General features: G+C 35.9%; 2 protein-coding genes across 7 annotated transcripts in view; one reads left to right on the forward strand and one right to left on the reverse strand.

The window, feature by feature from the left end:
* Nucleotides 1–928: 928 nt before the first annotated feature.
* LOC121425613 (transmembrane protein 127-like) lies at nucleotides 929–18,304 on the forward strand. 2 transcript variants are annotated; one of them, XM_041621735.1, is made up of 4 exons: nucleotides 929–1,115; nucleotides 7,586–7,856; nucleotides 9,539–9,709; nucleotides 10,495–18,304. In XM_041621735.1, the coding sequence occupies exons 2-4, from the start codon at nucleotides 7,586–7,588 to the stop codon at nucleotides 10,806–10,808; spliced, it is 756 nt and encodes a 251-aa protein (XP_041477669.1). In that variant the 5' UTR covers nucleotides 929–1,115; the 3' UTR covers nucleotides 10,809–18,304. The 2 variants fall into 2 exon arrangements, with proteins under 2 accessions (XP_041477669.1, XP_041477668.1); XM_041621734.1 differs by lacking the exon at nucleotides 929–1,115 and adding an exon at nucleotides 4,178–4,189.
* A 1,264-nt stretch (nucleotides 18,305–19,568) lies between these two features.
* LOC121425004 (LIM domain-binding protein 2-like) overlaps nucleotides 19,569–27,539 on the reverse strand; it is an 83,933-nt gene continuing 75,962 nt past the window's right edge. For all 5 annotated transcript variants that reach the window (XM_041620921.1, XM_041620924.1, XM_041620923.1 and 2 more), the window contains one exon: nucleotides 19,569–22,636. In XM_041620921.1, the coding sequence (XP_041476855.1) occupies nucleotides 22,343–22,636 (294 nt within the window). In that variant the 3' untranslated portion in view covers nucleotides 19,569–22,342. The remainder of the gene's footprint in view (nucleotides 22,637–27,539) is intronic.

A 27,539-nucleotide genomic window follows, 5' to 3' on the forward strand; every position in this document is an offset into this window, starting at 1 on the left:
AAAGGGTGCATATTTTCATAAAAATATCATGTGTTATATCGACGGAAGCCCGTGCGTACGAGCAGGAGGAAGCCAAATGTCTCGTATTTTTCATAATGTGTGATGCCTGTCAACAGACCTCTCCTTCCGAAGTTTGAAAAGAGAACAATAAAAGTGTGTAATATAAATACATGTTGTATGGTATACCATGACCAAATATAAGGACACATGTACAATTAATTAATGCAGACATTCCGGGCTTGTGCTCGGTGCAATTAATGTCATGTGTTATAATTAAATGTTACATGTTAAACATGTTATCTGGAATATTCTATCGATTCATAGGTGGGTGACACCCGTGTACATAGACTCAAGAGGAACTTCAAAATGCAGTAGCCAAATACAAGTAAATTTATAGAGAGGAAAAGAAAATAACAAAACAAAATAAAACATATTACATACATATGTACACATTATATACATTTATTTACAGGCGCGCTTTATCTTATAATATGTTATGCAGAGAGAACTTAAAAATAAGAGAGTCTGTGTGTCCTTCTTAAGAAAGACACAAGTGCTCTCTGGTGTGAAGCTTCTGATGAAGATAATGATCCCTCGAGGTCTGCTGCCTCTTGCCGTGGGAGTCTGTATCCACTAACAACTGGCCGAAATTATGGTTAGTCTTATTTCAGGCCATTCAACTTTTGATTGAGCTGGTCAAGTACCTGATTAACATATCAAGTCTTAATGTACTGTTAATTGTGACTAATGTCAGTGAATTAAAGCAAAATCTATCGAGGGATTGATTTTAAATGATTTTTTGATGAGCTATGATATAACACGTGAGTGAATGGGGGTCTGTAATACTCATGTGTGCTCATTACTCTCATGTGCAGGGCCTTGAGGAGTTCAGTGCAGTATACTGCCATCTCTTGGCTGAATAGAATAACTATTGGGTAATAATTTGTGGAATAGGAAAACAAACGCTACAAGGAACTGAAGGGAATGTTGTTGATATTTCACATTTTGGACTAGGATTTTTGAAGAATATGTTATTTAGAACTGTTCTGAAATCTCTGCAGAATTAGATTGGCTTGTTAGATGTGTTTTAAACAAGTCTGATACAATTTTTAAAGGTAATTCAGATCGATTGTGATTATCGAATATTGTGTTTATTTGTTTGAGTCTGTCAGTGTCACAGCATGCAGGCAGCAGTGCGGTACCGCCCGGTATACGGTACGATGGGGTGTACATGTCGGGTGTCCGGACATTTTATATCTAGGCCTAACGTTAGCCAGGGTAAAATTTTCCAAATGACTTTCTAAAATTGTGCGGACACAACAACTGGGTTTATAAAATATGTGGGCATGCCAATATGTGTATTATTTCAAGCATTGCGATTGGCCAATATGCATCACGTCATGAGTACATGACATTCAACTTTTTTTTGTGCATGCACAGCAGTGCAAAAGCCAAAAGGTGCTAGGGGCCTAGTACATGTATGGTCAGTTCCCCCATGTCTGCGTGGTCTCCCAAGTCTGCGCACCCGCGTATCTGCGCGATTTTAGTTACAGAAGATACGCAACGAGCACGAACTTTACACATCAGTAGAGGCGCTGGTCCAAAAATTGGGATTGTCCTAGAAAACAAGGATATCTTCATAAACCAAGACAAATCATGTCTTGATAAATTGAGACTGTCCTTGTTTATGGGGACGTTTTTTTTTCACTTCCCCCTACGGCACAAAGACAGCAATTACGGTAATTGAGAGTGCTAAAAATAGATTCAGTGACCTCAATTCCCCCCAGTCCACTGCCTATTTTTCATGACTTACCGTCTTCCAATAATCTTGTTATGAAACCTGATATGTTTACATTGACTAGCACACTTGATTGGTGTCGGCACTTGACAGGTGAATGAACATTCCTAGATTTCTTGTGTGAAGAAATCCTTATAAACTGAGACAGTCCCTGTAAACTGGGACGATCCCAATTTTCTGACCAGCGCCTCTACTGCACATGCACTACATAGACAGGTATTCATAAAAAAATCCGACTCAAAACGGTGGAAAAATTATGAATTCAGGGCATTTCATGTGACAGCCTCAAAATCCTCGAATCGTGTGCAAAGTGAATGAGTGCGCAAACATGGGGTACCATTTTTTTTTTCAATCTTAAAATGACAGCCTGAGATTTTTTCCAAGAAAATTATCTATTTCTTTCAAATTTTCATGAGATATTTGGCACACTAACTCATTATGATGTAAGGAACATTATCAACTGAAAGATTTTGTGAAATAAGAAGAAATTCTTGTTAAATCTTAACTCAAATTGTTAGATGCGCAGACTTGGGGCCCACCATCATACATTGTAGGTGCGCAACGAAAATTGACATTGCACGCTCAGTCAAGCAGACCAGTTCGGCAGAGTCCAACAAAACTGTACTTTAACTTTTTAAAGGACAAGTCCACCCCAACCATTACATAGTTGATTTGATTAAATAGAAAAAAATCCAACAAACATAACAGTAACACTGAAAATTTCATCAAAATCGGATGTAAGATAAGAAATGTACAGCCAACTTGGATTAAAAAAATACTTGCATCTGCTGATAGATATCAGGAATCGCAAAATATTTGTTTTAATCAATAAATATCATAGAAATTACTTTATGATATTTATCAAACCGAAACAAATATTTTACGAATCGTGATATTAATCGGCAAATGCAAGTATTTTTAAAATCTAAGTTGCAGCTCTGCACGCGTGTGGTATCTAGGTATCGATGACAAAAGACAGCAAAATGGCGATGTAAATAGACGGGGTAAGTGAACGCTCTTGCTCTTAACTTCTTTCAATTTTACTACTGTTTATTTAATGAAAAGTAAGAAAAATGTAAAAAAATTGGGGTAAACATAAAACTTGCCCATGTACATAACTTTGGGCGAAAAACAAAAAATATAATTGGTGATTTAGGTCTAGGTTTCAACACGGGTAATCCTGGCCGCTACGGAGAGGCATATAAAGCAAATCCAGGCATTAGGGGAGTGACCATACATACAGTATATGACTTTCACTCCCCAGACGCCTCCAGGCTAGGTGTCTCCTATAGGCAAGTGTAGGCAGTGTCAGGCTTTGGAGGCGTGCAGGGTAGCTGAGGTCCCTTAATAAAGTCAGAAGTTTAGTTGCTCTTCGTTGCACCTTTTCAAGTGTCTCAATATCTTTTTTTGTAGATAGGATGCCATACACATGAGGAATATTCTAAGACAGGCCTTATTAGTGTCTTGTACAGAAGTAGGAATCCTTCTTGATCACAGAGTTGCTAATTTTCCGGATTTTTCCGGAATTCCGGATTTTTTCCTTTGCTGAAAAATATTCCGGGAAAAAAAATCGATTGTCAAAGTGAAATCCGTAAAAATTTCCCCTCCAAATCTTGTCACGGAGTTCGCTACGGAGAGCGCAATTTCAATTTTGGATGGCCAATTTGCGCAGACGGAAAATTATTAGCGTTGTGCGCAGCATGAAGTTTAGCTGGTACTGTACTTGCACGGTACGCGCGAGCAATACACTGTAGCAGTTGCAAACGCCGCTCTATACCCTGCAGGGATACGGGTGTCAGCGCTATCCCAGTCGGGCGATCGCCCGGTAGAACCGCTCGAAGCACGGCCCGGTGTGGCTGCAATTGCCTGCTGCTGCGTGAGTGATTGGTTGTCTGCCGCGGGATTTCAGCTGAAAACCTATTTGCTACCATGAAATATGTGTTCTCTGGTGCGTATTCATCAATTCATATGTGTGAACTATCCATCATTTTGATAGAAATTGTGATTTATGGATTTTCAATAGTATAGGATTGTCTTGTTGATGAGTACAGTGAGTGAAAAAGGGCACCCCAGCTGCTACATACACCCGTCCCGAGTCGCACCCATTGGCCGCAGCATATTAACCCGTACCGTAATGAGTACGGGTTACATGATTTTTTTTTTTTGAGCACCTTGCCTATGATATGAAGTTTATTATGTCATTAATTATTTGTTATGTACTACTGTAGATTAATGATTTCAGCCCTCTAAAGAATAAGAAAACGTTCCAGCTTCAGGGGGCTTCGCCCTTGACCCCGCCAGGGGCCCTGGGCGGGCCCCTGGACCCCGGCCTGGGTTTTCAGGATTTTTTTGAGCTATCAGTTAGCATCTCTGTGATCAAAAGATGAAATGGTACGTCTGATCTTTCCAAGTTTCCTGTTTGCTGCAGCGACAACTCTTCTGACTTTCTGATTAAACTTGAGTTTATCATCGAAAGTAACTCCCAAGTCCTTCTCCTCCGATACTGATGCAATGTCGGAAATCATACCATCTTTCTGCACTTTATAAATCCTGTCTGAACTTTTCCTACCTAGGTGCATCACTTTACATTTTGATGTATTAAAGGGGAGTTGCCATGTTTTGGACCAATTTGAAAACCTGTCCAAGTCTTGCTGCAACACCTCACCATCATTATTTTTGTTAACAGAAGAGTAGAGTTTGGTATCATCTGCAAACATTTTGACTGTCGATGAGTTACCAGATATAACCTTGGGGAGATTATTAATGTAAATAATGAAGAGAACGGGGCCGAGCACACTCCCTTGAGGAATTCCGCTGGTAACAGGTACATGATGTAAAAATGATCCATTGACATTTACTCTCTGGCTCCTACTTATTATATGAAATATGATATATTCTAATTTTCTCATTGTCAAGTTAAACAAAGTTTAATTCCTCCCTGAACATGTGGAATTAGCATTGTTTTAATACTAAATGGTTCAGTCAAGTTGGTCCTTATTGTCAAATATGTAAAAAATGAAATATTATATGATTCAAACAAACAAAAGAAATAGAGAGTGATGGACATCATCGACTATCTCATTTGCATGTCACTGAGATGTGCATATAAATGTTTTGTGAAAAATAAGCAAAACTTTAAAATGTCATAAGTTTCTAATTTTACATCTGATTTTGATGAAATTTTTAGCATTTTGCTCATTTGATATTTCTCTATTAATTCAAATCGTCATTTTTCTGGGGTGGACTTGACCTTTAAGAATTTGTTTCTGTGACTGTCGGTTGCTATTTTATAAAACAATGCACTTGCTCTGTTGTGCGTAAAAGTATTGCAGAGAAAGCTAGTCTTGAGGACTCCATCACCCTTGCTGTTTTAAAAATATTTTGAGTTTTTGACATATACTGGGTACTTCTTCATCATGGAGTCTTGACACTCTTCCCATAAACGCCTGGCCGTTTTAAGATAAAAATCAAGTAAATGGTGGATTCTTACACCTGCCTACATGTACGCCTAATGCATATAAAGGTTTCAAAAATTGGTTAATAAAAATGTTGAAAATGGAAGGTTTCTCACCAGACTGATCTCGTGTACATCCCTCGATCCGTTTGTCAACACAGCAAATACGATTGGTCTGACCCTTGAACCGCTTTGTATGACGTAGCTACGATTAGCGATGTTACAAAATGCCGTTTTGAAGAACAATTTACAGATAAAAATTATTTAGTATTCGTTACTTCATGGCCTAGTCCCTACCTCAGGTGATGGTTCGTGTAGGCTCCTAAGCCTCCGATCCACTGCACTTCACTACCACTACCCTCCGCTGCACTTACCCGAACCATCGGGCGATTAATACTCGCTCTCAAAAACCAGTGACAAACTGTGTCATTTTTTTTTTTAAAAAGGCAACACGTCATTAGGTAGGACAACAAAAATCGAAACAGCATTTTATTTTCTACTAAAAAGTTTTAGGCCTACCTTAATATATTCTTTATTACTATTATCACAGACATTGCTCAAAACTTACCTCAAAATTTCCTAAATAGTGAAAAATAAGGATTAAATACTCCATATGCTGTAGCATATCCATCCCTAGTATAAGCTACACTGTGTGGCTCTCAAATGCTTTGCCCCTTGCGCGGCAACGCTAATCCCCCAACAGCAGGGTTGTCCACGGAATTTTTACACTGACAGGCACAGGCTGCTCGTAAATCAGCCCTAAATCAGATAGGGAAAGTTGATCTAATGCAATTTAAAACACTGATATTCGGACCCAATGGGTAATATTTATATAAATAAAATTTACAGATCATAATCAACGAAATATCATAAAAGTTAGGTCTAGATCTATCTCTTCAAATGCGTCAATTCTAATATTTTTCTGAAACGGTCCGGAGCTGAGGCCTGTACTGTGTGAATGAGCTGAGCGCACAAGCTCGGAGCTCTGGCATCACACTCGCCTTCAACTTACACAAATAGGAGTACGTGGGGCACCGAAGGATACTCGACGATGCATCGATCGCCGGAAAATTGCCCTGTAGATTTGTCGTTATATTTTCAAGGCAAACACAACCGAACAAATAATATATGCATCAAAATCAAGTTTGAAGTACATGCTTTTTCCCCTCATGTAATTTTTAAGACAGGAGCATACAGGAAGAGGTTTAAGTAAAGCAAGAAAGACAGACATACATAAATGACTAATATCCAAATTTCTCCGTACGTAATGTGGCTGGGTTGAATCAGATTGTAATGTATTTGGTATGTATGCAATGGGGATCATCTCAGAAGTTCAACCATACATCAAAGACGTACGTCAGGAATCCGTACAAAGAGATATGGATGTTGGAAGAACAGCAAGTCATGTTATGATTTTGAAAAAAACAACAGAGCTCAAAGGGAAGTTATGTGGAAGAACGTCGTTTAAGGCGGTGCATCGCAGGGACCTTTAAGAATTACTGACCTCAGATTTTACGAGCAGGCTTATCGTGCTACATAAGCAGGCTCTTACTTTTGCCTGGCGGCTCGCCAATTGATGTTATACATCGTTCCTTCACAAGAAGGAAGCGATAACAAAGGATTAACATAGGAATTGGAAGAAGGATCTCCTTCTGTAATAGGTCCATGCTCGGAGTATCAGAGCGAGTTCTGTACCTTGATGTTCGGGTAGGTGTAGCATAGTGTAGCTGGAGTGGAGTGGAGCATATACTAACATCACTTGAGGTAACTCTACAGTGACTAAACTTACCATCGGACACAGACTCACTCCTTGCCCTTTCTTATAAACGTCTCAAAACCGGTGATTTATAGCTGGTTATTAGTACCCAACATGTATTAATTCACTGCCGAATCCAAAAGGGCGAATGCGAATATCAAATCCATGGATTTCAATGAAATTGTCAGCACTGACATTTTAGTTGCTGACAACTTTAATGATCCACCCCCCCCCCCCCCCCCGTATCCATTTTAGAAAACAACAAAACCTTAAACCTGATAAGTATGTACTCCATTTCACACAAGATAGTGAAAATTGGGAAAAGATCATACATGTAAGTTGTAGCTTGTAATAATGACAGTAAATAATAGAACTCCAGAACTTTAGAAAAGAGCTTGCTTTCAATATGTTGCCAAGTTGAAGCAGAATTTAAGTGCTATCATTGATCACAATAGCAATTTATCAAAAACTAGTAATGCATCCAACTTCAAATTTCTTTCACAATTCCATGATACCACACAATTTATCTCAATTTTAGACATTATCATAACTAAATTGTCTTTTGGGATCCCTGCAGATGCCGTCTTCTGGCCGTACGTCAGGGAGCTCATCCCGCAGGAGTCGATCGAATCACAGCCATCATCACCACCGCCATAGGAGAAGACATCGGCTGAGACCGAAGCAAACGGAACGGAACCTGGTGGCCTCTATACTCGGGATGGTTGTCATAGCTGTTCTTATCTCTGCCCTTGCAGACAGAAAGTGGTTCAGACTGCATGGCGGGAAGTGCAAACAGGAGTATCTTGGTGCCTACCAGTTCCTCACACCAAATATCGAAAATATGGCATGTGAGTATAGTTGACCAGTGCATATCATTGATTGATCGTTTTTATTGCAAAAGACTGTAAGATACAGACATGCACAGTCCGGTAGAGTTCGTGCATGGAATGAAGTTGCACCCCTGTCATTTTTTTGAGAGAGGTCAACCAGCAGAAAATGGGGGAAGTGCATTTGTGGGATTGCTGGTGTTCTATTGCATTGACATTCATGAACAAGGTTTTATGTGGTCCCAAGTCATATGGTCTTGTGTGTGGATGGGCCTGGCGTGAATGCCTGTAGCACAGCTTTTATTGTATGATGGTATCTCCTTTTTTACAGCATATCTATATAATTTTGCAATTAAAGCTATACCAGTCATGTGAGAGATGATGGGGTTTGTTATGGAGGCATGGTGTCACCAGTTCTGGTTAAAAAACAAAGAAACTGTTATTGACAACTCAATGGTACATGTATGTTGACTTGCAATCTGAGCCCATCTTACAAAGAGTTAGGATTGATCCTATCAATCGTAACACAATGGAAATCCATCAGTGTCATAATTTTTTTCTACAATGTCTTGTACATGTATGCACAGTGAATTTTCAAGAAAACAATGAATGCATGAATATACATCATAGCTAGAAAATATTTATAACAAACATACATAATAGATGTTAACGTTGCTGGCCGTCCATAGTTATAATTGATTGGATCAAACGTAACTCTTTGTAAGACGGGGCCCAGAAGCGCATTTGATTGTAGGGTACTCAATCGTCTTTGTATGATACTGATTTGATTGTACGACATTATTTTGTTTAGTATGATGCTATCTCTTAACAGCCTACATGTACCAGTACTGTTTTACAAGTTAAGCTACATGTATGTAAATCTATCGCAGGGTTGGGCGGTAAATACCGGTAGCGGTAATTTCCAGTGGTAAATACCGTCTGGTAAATAAGATGGGCATCCAGTAAATATTTTAAAAAAAAACAGGAAATATAATTTATGATTCTTTTTGTCAATAATTTTAGTTGTTTTTAACCTCAAAAAATGAAAATAGAGTTCTGAAATAATTAGAATCACAAAACTCATAGTAGGAACACACAAACAGATAAAATCCATACTGCATACATGTACGTACCCGAACACACATAGGATCTATAAAGTCTACACATATGTACTCAAATTATGTTCCTGGAAATTAAATAATCATATTAAAACTTAAACAAATGAAGAAAATCATATCTATTGTATATTTGGGATCTTTTTAGTATTTTATTACATTATATTCACCATTTCATGGTATCAGGCAGAGAAAACACACAAACATAAACACACCCACACAAATGGTACACACCAGGGTAACCATGCTCACCATCTTTGTTTTTATGTTCAAAATTTGACAATCCCTATAGAAAAGTGAGAGGAAAAATTATCTGTCTCAGTGAAAAGTGGTAAATACCGGAAAAAAGCGGTAAATACCGCTTATTTCCCGGCGTCCAGGAAATATGCCAACCCTGCATGAGGGTCTCTTTCCTAATCTCATTGTGCCACCAATCATGTATACACGAACCTGTCAATAGCAACTCAATGTTGATGTTTACTATATATGTAGCAATTTGGCATGCAGTAAAAAATGCTCGATTGTATGATACTCATCCCCTTTGATTGTGTGATTCTGATTTGGTTAATCTATATCATCTCTGTACAGCATACCAGTACTGCTTTACAAGTAAAGCGATACCAATCATGAGAGCGGTGATAGGGTTCCTGTTCCTGGGCATCGTGTCGTCTCTTGTTGCATTCTTCCTAGACACCCTTGGACCCATGCAGACACCATTAAAGCTCTGTAGAAGATTTGCCATCTCATCCATTGTAACAGGTACTGTTATTAACATGTAGACTACCGAATTCTGGGCGATTCCTTAAAAATAATGAAGCTTTTTGAAAATCCACCACCAATTTTCTCCATTCATACTTCACTTCACAACTAGGAATTGAAATTTTAGAGCCTTACTGGAAAATAGAGGAAGTCTTTCAGGAAGGTTCACATGAAGGGGGGGGGGGGTAACATACACATGTCATATAAAATTGCCCAGGGCTCTTTAATTCCCATAAGTTTGTAAATGGACAACCAAAATTCAGTATTTTTGCTATGTTGGTGTTGAATAAGCAAAGTTTACTCTTTTTATGCTTGTGGGACAAACTATCACTTCCAAGGCAATTTTTCTTGGTGCAGGAGTGAGGAAATTAGGAAGTGTGATTGAAGAATTTAGCCAATTTCCTTTGACCAGTTGCTCTAAACCACCTAAACGTCAAATACAATGTAGGCATCTCTGCATTTATTAACGAGGTGGTTAGATAAAAGAGCGCGATAGCTCAGTTGGAGGCGCGAAAGCTCAGTCGGTAGAGCAGGGATTTGTATTCCGGTGACCCGGGTTCGATTCCCACTTGGTGTGCTAGTTCCCTTTGGTAAGGCATTAATCCTCAGTACCAGGACCTTCGGAGAGGACCTTAAGCCGTCGGTCCTCTGGTTGCTTGCTTACAAGCATTCATGCTTTCTTAGCAGTCAGGTAAAACAATCACCAATCTTAATCTTATCTTACCTTGTAAGTTGCCGGTATCTTTTGGTCACCCTCTCATTCATGGATTCTGTTCCCTTTTCAGTCCTCTTCTGTGTAGCCATCAATGGCTTCTGCTATTGGGTATCAACGTGCATCGAAGAAGAGCTCAAAGCCTACAAACTGGTCTCAACCAGCAAAGTCTACGTCACGTTCGAGATGGGCTACTACTTGGTTGTCGTCTCGGGAGCACTCTCCGTCGTCATATCAGCCACCAATCTTCTTAGGCGGTACCCGCTTTACGACGAGCCCCAGAGGAGAGAGAGGTTGGTGGAAGACTGGGATGAGCTGCTGGAGCAAGAGCTGCCGGGCTTTCCTCCCAACACAGCCCTCACTGCCCCTCCTGCGTACACCCCTTGACAGCAGGTGTCATCGCCACCATCCAAATGACTAGGATGGTTTTTGTTTGTAACGTCTTGATGAAATCATTATGAGAGGTTCAAAATATAGGTGATATTATAGAATGCCCTGTCTTACAATCTAGTGTGATCAAAAATATTCTCTCAATTTTGGAAAACCATCAGCACCATAATATTTTGTCTATAACTATATGCACTTTGTGAACAAGGAGGATCACACTGATGGACCAATACAATGACCATTCTAGATGATGGTGTCATTGGCTTTCCATAGTTACGATTGATTGGACCACTTGTACTGGATTGTATGACGGGGTCCTGAGGAGCATTTCATCAATATTTTCTGTCCGACAGGTTTTGATTGGCTGAGAAGCACGGTTCCTATGGTAACTATTGCATAAAACATTTGATGACTCCTTTCATGAACGGCTGTAGTTGTTTCATCGCCATAATTAACCAGACCATCGTATTCATTTGAATGTTACGAGGGGAAGAAATCTATAATGAAAATGAAATTATGAACATAATCAATCCCACTGTACATGTACCTGATACCATCTGACTGCATACAAATATACTGTATACAAGATTTTTCTGTTGATGTCATCCATCTCATAGCTTTATTTCTCGAACTTTGTTGGATAAAAACTTACTTACATTACCCAAGATGCGCATTTAGCAAATTCCTCTATCTGTTCATGAGCATTTAAAATTAGATGGTATGGTGGACATTAGTTGAATATTAGCCAAAATGGGTTTGGATGAAATAAATATTGCTGTTCACATATAATAAATAATGATGGGATTTCTAGAAGTACAACTTCAAACATCAAATGACTCGAGTGTCACTGAGGCATGTTATGTCCTATTTGAATTTTAATCATGCAGCAATACTGCCAAGTAATGATACATTAAACACATTCAAATGAGTCTTCTCAGAAGAACTGGACAATTTTTTTTTATTTATGTAAATGGGTATATTATGCTATACATTAATCCATTCTCCCATGATGCAATATGCATGTACTTTGGGTGCTGCATTGGTACAAGCAGGCCCAGGATTAGCATTTTTCAGATATGATGCGAAAATGCTCAGCAACATTTTATTAGTATTAAAGGCATTGGCTAGCTTTGTGAAGAGACACTTAAACAAATTTTCTAACCAAGATGAAATGTGTATGAGTGCATGTATTAAAACTAAAAAGAACTCGTAATTTCATAATTTTTCATCTTCCGAGTCGTAAATAAAACACATATAGAGTATTGATGAAATTAAGATCATGTTTCTGGTCACTTTATATTTTACTTTTTAAAACACCATAATGATTTTGGGATGCATTTTTTTTTTCTGAGCTTCATTTTTGTAACATAGAGACATTTTGGGACCTTGTAGCTCAGATTTCTACAAGTCAAATCAATTTTAGCCTATACCTATAGGATATATGTGAGACAAATTGCACCCTTTATGATGATAAATGCACAATGTAAGCTGCACGTTGCAAAAATAGACTAAAGTTTTGTGGACAGTGAAGTTCATTATGATTGTCATCACAATGAAGTGTTAATGATGTCATGATGAAGTCATGGTGTCATCACAATGAAGTTATTATGATGTCATCATGATGCGATCACAATGAAGTAATGTCATGTCATGACAGTGAAGTAATTATGATTTCATCATGATGAAGTCATCTTGATGTCATCATAATAAAGTCATCAATATGTCATGACTCATTAAGGTCAATTAGTGATTGTTATATTCAAATTGGACTTAACATTTTTTCACTTCATGTGTAACATTTTTTAATTTGCATCAACCTTTAAAAGGTATAAGTCCAGTCTCTTGTCGTGTTGCTACAAAAATTTGCATGTGCAACTTGTTTGTTTTATTTTGTTTTATTTTTTTGGCGTGTCACATCCCATTTACTATGTACAAGAAAATGTTATTGAGCTGAGTTGCATCATGTCTGAATAGGCCATTTAATTGGGAGGGAGGGGTGTCTTTACAAGTATGTAAATTCAAATAATGTTTATCATGGGAGATGATATACATTGCACCAACCATGGATAAATGGGTTTGTTACAGTACTAAATTTTTAATATGGTGGCATGTATATGAAGTTAATTTGTGTTAAGATTTCTTGGTGTCTATCAGCTTATAAAATAAGCATGTGACTTTTGTATAACACTAATCTTTTCTCAGTGATATCTGTACTGGTAGAATTATAGAATTTCCAGTGTGAAGTATTTGATTGTAAGAAAGTATCTATTCAGGCATATATATGTATTATGTTGTTGATTTTTATTGCATTTCACTATTGAGTGATACATGTGAGTTTATCACCATAATACATGTAGGTACTTCACCATAATACATGTAGGTGTGATATATTAATACATTTATATATATTTAGGATGTGTTGTTGCAATAATTGTATCTATTTATTTGCAGTGAGTTTAGGTAATTATTTCTATTGCGTTTCATAATTCTGAAATTAATTTTGGTAGATGTTTACAGAATGTAGATTCAGGCTGGAAAAGAGAAGAGCTTTGAGAATATACAATTGACAGAAATGTTATTGTTGCTGGCTTTCTACAACTCTTCTTCATTTAGCTTTCCCACGTAAAAACGTAAAAGTCATAATCATATGCTCTATAGGGGTGGGTTATTTGTTTATAGAACTTTGTGATAGCTGTTTGAAATCTGATGCTATGACAAAATTTTGGTATGCATGTAGATGTGATTATTATTCTTAATAAAGAATAAATAAGTGCACTTTATTGACCGTCTAAAACTGTTTTTTCCTCAATGTCGTAGCATTGAAGAAATTTGATCATTTCTATTCAATTTGTAATTACTAGAGCCATGTGTGGCAGAGTATGATGACAGGATACTATTTCCATCATGAAGGCATCAAATTAACCAATCAGCATGCTGACATTGTTGTATTTAAATGGATAGTTTGTTGGCATTTTCAATAACTAATAATCTTCTTTACATAATTTGATTTGAATAAATCACACTTTAAAGTTTTATTTGAACAATTCATTAAATGTGCACTGTAATCTTAATAATTACGGCTGCCCAGCTACAGCTGAGGTAATAATATCCAAGAAGCGCATAGAGACATTATTCATAATTGTGATATGCGCTATACAAGAACTGTTTTTTATTATTATTATTAAATTCTCACCCAACCACACCATTTAATTATGCTGTAATGCAGTAATAATTTTTTGGGGGATGAAAATAAGCAAAATTATTTGTGAATAATGATATACATGTATGTATGCTGATGTGATCTTACTAGATTTCTATTTTTGTTGAGTTTGAAATAAAAATAATAATATAGGATTTATAAACCACACGTATCTGCCTTGTTAGGTGCTCAAGGCATCCGGCTAAGTTAGTCTACCGATTCCATTAGCCATCTTTTCCCATTAAATATACATGTTTGGGAATGGGAACACTCCTTTTTTACTTCCTGATAAAGATTACTGTATAGCTTTTTCTCATTTATTTCATCAGGTTATGTATATATTCATTTTTATAAAGTATGTTTACAACTCACAAAGAGAGTAATATATAAAGTGTATCTGGGCCAGTTGCACAAAACTTGATAATTACATGTAGATGATGGCTTTCCATGAAATCCTTGATTCTGATTAAATTGTCTAGCATTGAGTGTTACACATTAACATCATTACAAAAGAATGTACACCGTAGGTCTAGCTAATTGCATCCCGACTGTTGGACTGTTATGAAAATGCATATGCTGAAATTAAGACTCAATAGCCAACTGAATCAAGGCTTCCATGGAAATGTTTATAAGGTATGTTTCATAAAAAGGCCAAATAATGTAGTTAGTGCATGGTTTTATTTTTTTTCCAATGATAGAAGATGAGATGTATCAGTTAAAAATGTGTTGTTGTTTTTTAGACCTTTGCAAGAATGCTTTGAATACAAAAAAACTAGAGGGGCAGGACATTGTATGTAACAATGATTTGCTCCTTTGATAGTCTAATAAGAATTTTCTAGCATCTTGAAAGCAACTTTCATTTTAAAAAACGTCAAAGTTATTATATGAATTTGTGTTCCAAAGAATAATAAGTCTTTGAATGCTTTATGAATAATATATATTGTATCATACTTACGTTGTAAATAATTATGAAAAAGAAGATGTTTATATGTATAACTTGTAAACTTGTGTAATACTTTTCTTTGTTTTATTAGATGACATTAGCTATTCTGGATGAGATAATCATTTTATATTCGAGCTGGTATATGATTTTCCAAGTCAGAACTATTTTAGTGAGATAAATATACATTGGCCCTGGTATGGCCAGTTTGGACTGGAGATATCTATAGAGACTTTAATGGTGCAAGAATGTTCTGTGGGCCCTGTTAACAAAAAGCTTGGCAATTGATAGTGCGGCAGATTTCTACGATTGATTGCATTGATTATTGTGTATGATCATTCATAAAATTCAGTAGGCTTTGTTACAATGGCCTGGGCCAGACAAAGCCTGGGAGTGAAGAACTATTGTGTGTAAACGATGGCTTGACCCTCAACTCGTCTTGAGAATGTTCCGCTGGCACTGCTGCTCCAATATAACAACATATAGCATCTTTTTCTAATGTATTACAAACGGTCGTCCCAGACATTTCTATTGCTTAACTGACTGATTCTGTAACAGAGTCATCTGTCTGAGAGCCATCACAGAGACACGGCAACTGAAAGAAAAGTCTTAATAAGAGCTATGATCTGGCCAAGGGTCGAACAATCATTTCGGTAAATGTTACACTTTCTATCTTGTGCTAAAAATGCACACAAGGTTCTGTCTGAAATTATCTATGAAAGGCTTCAATGAGATAAATATTTTCAAAGTCTGTATATTCTTTGTAATAACCCTTTTCTTTCTGTTGGCAAAGGTGATTCTTTCATGTGTCATAAAGTTTTACACATGTAGGTCTAATAATTGTCTTTAATTTAATACATTAGAGCACTAGACCTTACAACCTTAGTTGCAACTTAATCATGACCTGCACATAGTGTCTACAGGAAGTATTTGTATTATGCTGGAAATAGAAAATTCCAACCATCCTGGCTATTATAAAATCTGATCAATTGTATATCTGAAATAGACGAGGACACCGTTCTCATACTTTCTATAACTGGTTTTAATAAGCCTGTTCACAGTTGTAAACTGCACACAAGCAGTAAAAGGTCATTTGAGATAAACCATAAAGTTGGTTTTCAAATTCTCTGACATAGGCATTTGTGATTTGATGATTATTCAGGTATTCCTTTCAGAATATTCTTTTCATCACCTCTAAGCTGAAGAGTAACAAAGTCTTCTTAATCACTGGTTTTTGACAGATACCCAAACTATAGTCAAAATGTTCCAGGACCAGACAACAAATTAAAAGGATTTCAAAAAACTTTACCCATGATGTACTATTCTAGTCACCTGCTCTATACATTGCCTTTCATTCTTAGAATTTGAATGCTTTGCCGTAAAAACTTATGCAACATCTTCATTTGAAAATATTAGTGCTCATCCTAATGAAAAATCGCAAAGGTCATATGAGAAAAGTTGATCATCAGCTAACAGTGAACTGGCTTATACTGGAAACCGGTTCAGGAAACTAGTTTGGAAGATCGCTTTGCTAGCGTTCCCAATTGATCACCCGAAAGTGATTTTCAAAACCACTTCACGTAAAGCAGTCTTGTTGCTATTGGAACTCTCTTCAGTGGGGTGACATGTTCCGCGCGAAATTTGAATCCGCAGCGTAGGCATTCCACACAGTATGGAGTAGCGCGCTCGTAATGTGCAAAGATCGCTTCCTGAAGAATGGTTGTCTTCATGCTAAAACCAGTTTAAAGCGATCTTCAAAACTACATTGGGAGGTGGTTTTCTGAACCGGTTTGGGAGATGGCTTCAAAAACCACTTCGAGCATTCTCATTACACGTTGAACATTTAGTTTTAGGTTGGTAGTGAGAACGGTGTCAAGTACGGCTTTTTGTTTTCACCTAGTTTTAGTCATGCATGAATGATAATGAATCACGAGATTTGATAATGTTATACTTTAATGAACCCAACATTTTTTTGGTAGTATATCAATCTGTATTGTTCTGTTAAGCAATGATTTTTGGTAGAAAGAATGTCTGGCTACATGACTTTTGTGTGTAGGGTTGTAACCAAAATGAGTAAAACTAACAATACTACCAAATGAGAAAGTAGTGACCAAACTAATTTTTTTTATTTTACAGTTTGATTTGCTTTTTTACCACCGACCAATTCAGGTGAGGTGAAATTACGTCACAGACCACAACACCACATTACTTTTTTGGTCACGTGGGTCTGGTATCATTCCACCTTCTGATTGTTTTTTTAATATATATTATACTTGTGAATATAATGTTAATTGACAAGAGTGTATATTCATATTCTTATTATGAATATGCTAGAAAAAGGGGTCTATTTTTCCTTGGTGGACTGATACCAGACCCACATGACCAACAAAATAATGTGCTTTTGCGGTCTGTGACGCAATTTCACCACACCCAATATGGTCGTATGGTAGTAAAAACTGAAATAAAAGAAATTAGTTTGGTCACTACAAAAGAATTTCATTAGAAGTCATGGAATGCTTCAATAATCAGTCTGAAAATATATATCATTGCTTAAATAATACATAGTTATTCATGCACGACTAAAAAGTAAAATTGCAAGGTTATGCTCCTGTCATAATGTGAAATTATATTAGATTTTATTATTGCCAGGTTCTTATTTTGTCATCCTAATTGTATTAAAGATGTAATGGGAAGAAACAAATTTATGAATACATGTAAATATTTGTCTCATTTTATATTTAACCGGTTATTAAATACATGAATTATCATATATTTACTTTTTCAAAGCCCTTGTTGTTTTCTGATTGAGGTTCGAATATCAAAGTTGTGATCACTAATTGTAGGAAAAACATAAAAACAGAAATTTAGTTTGTTTGTAAACTCTGTTTCATTTTAGAAAGCTGTATTTTTTAATGGGAAACCGTTATGCTGGGATGCCAATCCCATGAACAAGAATTTCAATATTTTAGGGATGTAGAAAAGCATTTTGAGTGTAACGATTTTTGTCAAGAAACGTGTATAATACGGAAATGGAGGGGGGGGGGGATAAAATACTGCCAAAAAGGAATAAAGTTTGGCATCTCTGATTAAAGAAAAACACACACTACTGCAATCGGATGTTGTATATCCAAGTCCAAATTTATTATTGATATGAAATACTGAAATCAATTCTCTTTTTAAACACTGCAGCAGAGAATAAAGTTTAATGATACTATTAAAGGGGTCCTGACTGCCTCAAACGACCGTCCAGTCTTTTGTACAAATTTGTATGCTGTCCATATGTACATACGTAAATCCTGTAGTCAACACACGACATTCAACTCAATTACATCTCACAAATGATTCTATTCAGATTGTCCTTTGAGAGAAAAATCATAATTATGAGTGGACATAGTAAAACAATTCTTTACAAACAAGAAGCAAATTTGAATTTTGCAAATAATTCAGTTTTCAAAGCGTTGCCAATTAAGGAAATGGCACCATTAGTTTTAATAAAAAGTACTTATCCAGATATCCCAAGGCACTACACTATGTGATTATTAGCATTTAGAATGATCAGAAAATTGTAAAAGGGACACTGAACCCGAAGTTCTGTTTAATACAGTTTTGTGAATATGTACCAGCTATTTTACCTTTAAGGAGAATGAAACCCTTGGAAAAAGTGGGCTTGTGTAGAAAAAGCAAAGAAACAGACCAACGAAATGAGAAAAATCGGACAAATAATGAGAAAGTTATTAGCATTTGAATATTGCGATCACAAATGCTACGGAGATCATCACATTGGCAATGCGACAAAGATGTGTGATGTCACTTGTGAACAACTCCCCATTACTTCAGTATATATTTCACTTAAACTGCCTCTTTTTCACATCTATCCATAGAGCATATGTTCTTTCTATAGGAGGGCATGTACTACAGATTTTTAAAGAATACATCATGGATAAAGAGTTTGTATCACCAAAAGAAAAAGCCAAAAGAGACATTTTGGTGGTATATTATAGTCCATCAAAGGGAAAGTTGTTCACATGTGACATCACACATCCTTGTCACATTGCCAATAGGAGGATCTCCATAGCATTAATGATTGCAATATTCAAATGCTCATACCTTTCTCATTATTTGTCTGATTTTTCTCGAACTTTCTTTGTTCTTATTCTTTGATTTTTCTGTTTCGACAAAAGCCCACTTGTTCCAAAGGTTTCATTCCCCTTTAAATCTGATGTGTACAGTGGGCTTTCTACATGTCATCGTGCCCTGAGTGCAAGATGGCAAGAGAATCTGAATATGTCAATGGTTTTCTACAGGTATAGCTTCAGTCCTTCCCCTGCATATAACATGTCACACATACTTTCTCCCAAGATTCTATAAAGTCAATGACTAAAAAAAAATATTAGGAATCATTTCATAAAAGATGGGGAAGGGGTGGATGAATTAATTTGATACGAGCTGCAAATGTAAATGCTAAATAAGCTTTTGAATAGGCCTGAATTTCTGGTCGGGGTTGGATGCTTTTGGAAGAGTGGCAAACAGATATTTTTATTTAAATTGACAAGAGCCCACCCTTTCCACTTGAAGCAGGGGTTGTTTCCCAGGTTATAACTTCCAGCAAGTCATCTTTGTGTACATTTCTGAATAGGCCACTGAGTTTAACAATCTTAAACTTACTTATATTGGGAAAAGTACCCAAAATAATAATAATGATTGAGCATATTTCACTAAGATTAAGACAAAACTAGAGGGTTCATCACAAAGAAAGAAGTGTGACTTAACTCATGGGGAAGTCCTAATCTGCAGGCATACATGTAGATCATAATTGGCACTTTATTCGACCAGAATACTCGATTTCCTCTGTTGAGAGCCAACATGTACAATACCCACTGACCTGTAGTCTGCCAATTCACACCACTTTAGGATTTTTAATGACAACTGGGAAAGAGCCAGTGCGCATATATATGTATGGCAAAGCACAGTGACACAGATAACTACAAGGTAGTAGCATGTCCTTTGCAATTTGACCAATGTGATGGACAAAGTAGCTAAAAGGAAAGGTGAGTTTATTTTAAGTCACACTTTTATTTGTGAAACACCTCTTTAGTTCAACAGAAATCATGAGAGCCCTTACAAAAGCAATGATCAAGAAAAAAATACGACATTGATGACTAATCATAAGAGTGATGACAGCTGATACAGTGTGTTCATTACCATTAATGATTCCAAATTAATAAAAAAAACAAAATAAGATTTAAAAAGCACACAATAACTGAAACGGTTATACAACATGAAATATCTTTAAATAATGAAGAAAAAAAACATAAAAAAAACATGAAAAACAAGACGATTCCTGATTCAGTTTTCACACTCGACATTCATCGATTTTCCTTTCCTCAAACGACACAATATCTCTCTCAATATATCTCTTCACACTGTTCACCATCCTATATTCTATAGAAAATCCTATAAAGACTTGGAAAGACCCACCATGATCCACCAATAGCAGGACCATTAGACCATATCATCTCAACAAAAATAAACTCCTACTCAAAAAAAAATTACGCCTCTCTATACATTACAGGCAGTGCACCATATTTAACGTAAAATGCACAATACACAAAAACATTTGTATACCTAAACACAAAAAAACCCCACATATCTCATATGTACAAATACAGTGATTGATTTGAGTTACAATAAATATCAATGATGTATCTCAGAAAACATTCAACGTGTGGGATGGAGTGGGGGGATGAACGCACAAATTGGAGTTATACTAAAATCATAGTGCTGCTTTTGTTTCAAAGATACAGTATTTGCAACAAAAAAATGTAATCCTTCACTGAAGGAGATTAAATTGTTCTCCCCCACCTCCCTCCTTCCTTCCTTAAGTGATGGATAACACTTTCAAGCCAAAACAATACCACTCTCTTGTTCTTTATTCATATTTGGCAAAGGAATTAACCTTCTGAAAAAAAAAGATAAACAGGATTAGAAAATGGTCTGTAACCTACATGGAGGCCAAGTCTGTACTGTTTCATAAAGAGTAACTGTTGCATCTATGGTAATTTTGCCATTATAGTAACTACATGTACCATGGAAACATTTATTGAGATTGGCTGCTGAGTAATGGGGTAAGGAGGCAGTCCCCCCCCCCAAGTTTGAAAACTTACATTATTTTTTCTGAAAACTGTCACGAAACTCACAAAATATGTGCAAGAAATCCTTCATTTCCACGTAAGAAATGACAAAGCCCCCCCCCATAACAAGCTCGGTTGCTTCGCTCACCCGCTTCACGTTCCTTCAAAAGTTTGTATGCGTCTTGCCCCTCAACCATGTAGTTGCCCTGATGGCAAAGTTAGAATAGTTGTCACTCATTATGAAACAGGTCCTTAAATAATGAAATAAATAAGTAAATTTGACAAGAAACAGTTATCCCTATTTTAGGATCAAATTATTCAACTAGGCCAGGGTGAATTTTACAGAAATAAAAATTTTCTATTTTGTTAAAAATGGTATAACAATTCAGACGTAATTCATACTTTCTACGATAAGATGAACTTGACAAGGACAAATGAAGTTCATCTTTTATTGATGACCAAGCAATCTAGAGAGGGTGGGGGAGGAGGGAGCGTAAATGAAAAAGTGACAAAAATAATCTGATGTCACAAGTGAAAGCTAAAGAATCATACTAATAGGTGAAGATAATAATGGTATACCCCTTATAATGCCTAAAATGACATTGTGGGGACACCAAGTCTCGGCTTCCGCCATTCTTTTGTAATTTGTCATATATATGTACAATATACAAAACTATGAAACACATAAAACATAGAATGCTACAGCAGTGGTATTCATGATCTCAGGATGATGATGCATGGAAATTAAGTATAGTTTATTCTATCCTAACACACCTACATGCATGCCTATAAATCTAATGGTAGTAGCTACTGTGAATACGATATATTACTGTCCTGATGATTCTGTAAAGGTTTTTTGTGGTTTTAGTACTTCTGAATACCTCTAGTCTCACAGGTGGTGCAAAATACTGAGAAAGACTCGCCTTTGTTTCCCAAAGGTAGTGGGGTCGGTTAACTCAATTTGGACAATAACTCAATTTTTTTAAATGATATGACTAGTGCAATAACCATATAATACCACTGCTGTAAACATAGTCATGTATATACAACAAAACAGAGTAAAAAAAAAAAGTGGCCATCAAAAAAATTCCCCCAAACTGGATATAAATACAAAACTCGAGGGTAAAGTAGTCCACTGGAAAAAAATATAGTCATTCCAGTTTGTCGTCACAAAATTCATTCCTATGGCAATGAGCAAGACAACTGCTTTTGTCAGTTTGTGTTGTTGTTTTTTTCCATATGGAGCAATGCTGGTGGCGTCCTTTCAGTTCTGTGATGCAGCTACTTGTTTCTCGTCTTGTGGAGGGTTGGTACCAGGTGGGGGCTTGGTGTCCGTTGAATTCCAAGACCCTTGGCCAGGACCCGACGACGAATTGTTGGTCTTTGGACCGCCTGGACCGGGTCCGGTGCCCCCCGATTCACCCCCCGCAAAGTCCTCATCGTTGTCCATGCCGTTGTTGGCGTCGGCTTGCTGGTTTTCCAGTCTCGTGATCAGCCGCTCGTCCTCGTCGCCAAACTCGCCGCCCATGAGCGATGGTTCTCCAACTACCATAACATCCTATATACAATCAGAAACAAAAATTCAACAGATCATCCATAAAAGCTGTTGAGAAGGCACTTAAAGATCATTAATATTAACAGCAGTAATGAAATTGTACTATATCTGATCACTGATGGGAAATTTGTTCCAAGAGTGAAGAGATGTCCTACAGAAAGTTGTAACAAGCTTGAAATCATTGCAAGTCCATTTTTAGTCCCCCAAATCAATCATTATTCACGTGATTACATATTTTTATTAATATCCGGTATTCCTTCTTTCAGCAGTAGGCATTACTTTGTTTTTATAATTGTAGAAATTGATCAAAATATGAGTTTGTGTTTATATACGAAATCGATATCTGCAATCGAATTGCAATAACTTTCTTGCAAATGATTACAATACAACATACTGCAATACTGCATCCCACAATTCCCCTTTACACATATATGTAACATGACAAAATATTAGTATGTGGAGTGGAAATTTTCTTAATGTCCCACATATGTATATTCATGTTAGTAATTCTGAAAAGTATATTTATCCACATTTATATTGTGAACATTCAATGCCGCATGAAGGTTCGGATTAAGACTTCATTCACAATCTGTGCTCCAGGCAACATGTAAATCTCATTATTAGTTACCAATTATTCCCCTAATAACAACAGTGTTACTGTTTCATAATCTACAAGGATATAGCCACACTGTGCCCCCACTTCAAAATAAGTTGTGACTGAACCAATCAATCTCAAATATGGAATGCAAGGGACACCATTATCTAGAATACATAACAATGTCTGTTCAAAGTTTTCTCTAAATTTGATGAAAATTTGCTTGTTTCATTGAGGCCACTGCTCAAACGGAATAAAATTTCTTAACAATCAATGGAGTGAATGGCTCATTTATTCCTGTTCACAGGCAAAAAAGTGAATTTAATTCAGAATTGAAATGACGTCATAGCAATCATAAAATTAGCTACAAAATTGGATTGTAGACAAATTCAGAGGCGTGCGGTGGCCTTATGACTAGACAGTGTACACAACAAGATGAAAATCTGGGCCCGTCTCAAGTATATTGAAACCTATCAACGTCATTCTTTCTTTAGGAAATTTTAACAATTTCCTTTTTAAACAAATGGAAGCACACTGAATTTTCAGGAAAAATATGATTATACATCATATCTAGAAAAGAGTCTAAACAAACATGTATTTTAGATGTTGATATTACTGGCTTTCCATAGTTGTGGTTGATTTGATCAATCGTAACTCTTTGTAAGATGGGCCATGGGGCCCGTTTCTCAACACCTGGAGCAGATGAGACGTAGCCTTAGTAACAAAATAGCATAATTTTCAAAAAGAAAAATTATGACAAAATTGTAAATATTGTGATGAATTGGGGATTAAATCTTTTGAAAATAATAGCATAGGTAAATTATGCATCATACATACTTAGACCATGAAGACTGGGGCATTCAATTGCTGAAAAATGGAATTATGAATAATTTATTTCATGACTAAAAAATCACATGTGGACGATGAGATGGGTACCCTCGAGATATCCAATCTTAATAGTTACGAAAGTAAAACCATAACGGTTTTATTTGTAAAATTATGATAATTATATAATGTTTTACGATTCCAAACATCATCAAAATATAGTTGAACATTTTTTTTTATAAATCTTTGATACCGAAACTTACGATTTGACAAATTATATGCATAAATTAGAGATTAGAATTTATACAAATGTCAGTAGGGTCTGAAAACGACAAATACAAGTCCAGTTATGGATGGCCTGGCGTGGTAGAATTTCTATCGATTAAATTATTTTACTATTTCAAAATGAATGGTTTTGTGGCGTTTTACCAACAGTTTTCATAGTTACTTTGTATTACAAGGATCATTGAATGCATTATCCCACTTGTTTTGGGATGTAATTTCAACCTCTATGATTGATTACGTAAGATCATAATTTTCAAATTTCTTGGCACTTTTGCATGTCATAGTCTACCCACATGATGCCACTACATCATTAAGAAAGAAGTTATGACAGGTACGGAGGTGTCATAAAAATTTAGTGAGGTTGTTATACCCGATCTTGGTAAAGAGGGCTTCGTGAAACAGTTAGTGGACAAGTAGCTCACTAACTCCGATTTAGTCAAGAAGTTAGACTTGTGACGGTGTTGAGAAACGGGCCCCTGGACCCCATCTTACAAAGAGTTACAATTGATCCAATCAATTGTTACTCTGGAAATCCATCAGCGTCTTAATTTTTACTACAGGATATTTGCACAATGTCCTTTGGAAACAAAGGAGATCACACCGAACTGTCAAGAAATCAATGAATTTATGGATATACATTCATATCTAGAATTTTTTTGAACCTGCATGCATTTTATATGTTGACTTTGCTGGCTTTCCATAGTTGAGATTGATCGGATCAATCACAGTTTTTGTAAGACGGGGCCCCAAGACTTCAGCTTTCCAGAGTTTTAATTGATTGGATCAATTGCAGCTCACTGTGAGATGGGGCCAAGGACACCATCATAGAAGGAATTGTACTTAAAATCCTCCAGAATCCTAAATGCTTTTTTTCTGTTTAGGCGAAAATCAGGTTGTGTTTGATTTTCATTTATTGATTTCATTTGATTGCAATAATTTCTACAGCCAATACAAGATACAGCTTGAGGAGTTGTAGAAAGACACTGGGTCACTGCAAACTTAGTGCAAACATGATAAAAAAATATTGTTTCTTAGAAAGCTGATTCATTATTGACCATAAGATGTTAATTCAATTCAACATTTAAGTCCACTCCAACAAAAATTTGATTTGAATAAAAAGGGAAAAATCTAACAAGCACAACACTGAAAATTTCATCAAAATTTGGTGTAAAATAAGAAAGTTATGCCATTTTCCAGTTTCGCTCAATTTCACAAGACTGTTATATGCACAACCTGGTCTGTATGCAAATTAAGGAACTGATGACATCATCCACTCACTATTTCTTTTGTATTTCAATATATGAAATATTTCAATTTTCTCCTCAATATCATGTGAAACAAAGTTCAATTCCTCCCTGTACATGTATGTGGAATACAATTATTTAAACATTTTGTGGTTCAGGCAAGGAGGTCATAATTGTCAAATCTGTAAAAATTGAAATATTCTATATTTCAAACAATAAAAAACAAAAGAAATAGTGAGAGACATCATCCACTCTCTCATTTGCATAGCATGGAGTTGTGCATATAACTGTTTTGTGAAATATAGGCAAAACTTCAAAATGTCATACTTTCTTATTTTACATCCGATTTTGATGAAATTTTCAGCGTTAAACTTGTATGATTTTTTTTTTCTACTTAGTCAAGTCAGCATTTTTCTGGGGTGGACTTGACCTTTAAAGGATATTGTGGGATGAAATAGACAAAACAGAAAATAAAACGATGTTGATCAAATGAACAAATATTACTACAGTGAAAGAAGAGGAAAAAATACATAAAAAAGAAAAAAAAAATTAAAACAAGTAAATTACAAAATAATATGATAAGCATCAGTGAAAATTCAAATTTAAAACAAGATATTCAATTTTGTGCATAGATGCTCCAAACGCTTTGCGTGACAAATTACGGACACATCTAATATTGCACAACAAACGAAAAAAATTTGCATATCCTATTCCTTTCTTTCTTCTTCTATCTCAGTCCCATGTATATCCTCCCCTCTCTCTCTCTCTCATTCACCTTTTTCTAACAATCCCTTTAATATTCATATTACAATTATTTCCACTTTTCTGTGGGTAAGTGTCTATGGCTCTCCTACACATCTACTTGAAAGAACCTTGGAGAAATTTCTTTGTGAATATGGAATCGTTTTGTTTTTACAATTTCCTACAAATCAATATCAAAACATTGTTTATGACAGTCATGGAGGTATATCAGGTATAAACTTCTCTTATTTTCATCAGCAGTAATTTTGTCCCTATTTGATAAAGAGATCAATTTTACACAAGCCAATGTACATGTGATATCCGCAATTATTCAGTTTCTATCAAAAGGCGCGGCCACCCATGGGTTGTAAGCTTTGAAACCTGGAGCAAAATATGTGCAAACTATTATACAGCTAGACGCCAACACAGCTGTACATAACATGTATTAGCAAAAACTAATTTTCATGCAATTCCTTCCATCCCTCTTTCTTTCTTGAAACAGCCCACTGGAAAGATTATACATTACTGGAAGAAAAGTTCACTCTTCATGTAATAAAAAGAAACACATAAAATGAGTCCGTCCAATTTACCAAAGAAAATGATTAATGAAACACTACTGCAATTACTTCAAATGTTACCACTCTACAAATTCATTTCATATTTAAAAAGGAGCATTAAATATTAAAACTGTTAACAATAAGGTTAGGACATTTAGTATAGATTTAATGCATTTTATAACATACAAGCCTTTATTATATGACATTTTTTTGTTATTGTTTTATAATATGGAACTGCATGTTTATAGCTTTTAGTTTAGTAGTTTTATTAGTTGCTCATGGCTTAAAAAATGATTTGCTAGGTATTAATTGTAATTGGTAATGTAGTAATCTCTTTTATATTCCCTGTAATTGCACAGAAACGTTTGTTTAGTGTGTTAAAAGTGTGGATATTTTTGTTGGCAAATATACACGAATGTTTTTAGATATTAAACCACCTTATTAGACAGCAAAATAATACATTAAATTGTATTGTGATTAAAAGACTATTGGATAAATATGTACAGAAATGTATTAGATAAAAAGAAGAGTAGAAAATAAGCATTGTTAGAAAAAGAATATTTTGAGAATCGACAAGGACTACTTATGGCAGATTTATAAATGGATACAGTGATGTAAAAAGAAAATGACCCAGCTGACTGCAATAAAAGCATTATATT

The sequence above is a fragment of the Lytechinus variegatus genome, chromosome 12, assembly GCF_018143015.1.
Source record: "Lytechinus variegatus isolate NC3 chromosome 12, Lvar_3.0, whole genome shotgun sequence".
Taxonomy (NCBI): Eukaryota; Metazoa; Echinodermata; class Echinoidea; order Temnopleuroida; family Toxopneustidae; genus Lytechinus; species Lytechinus variegatus.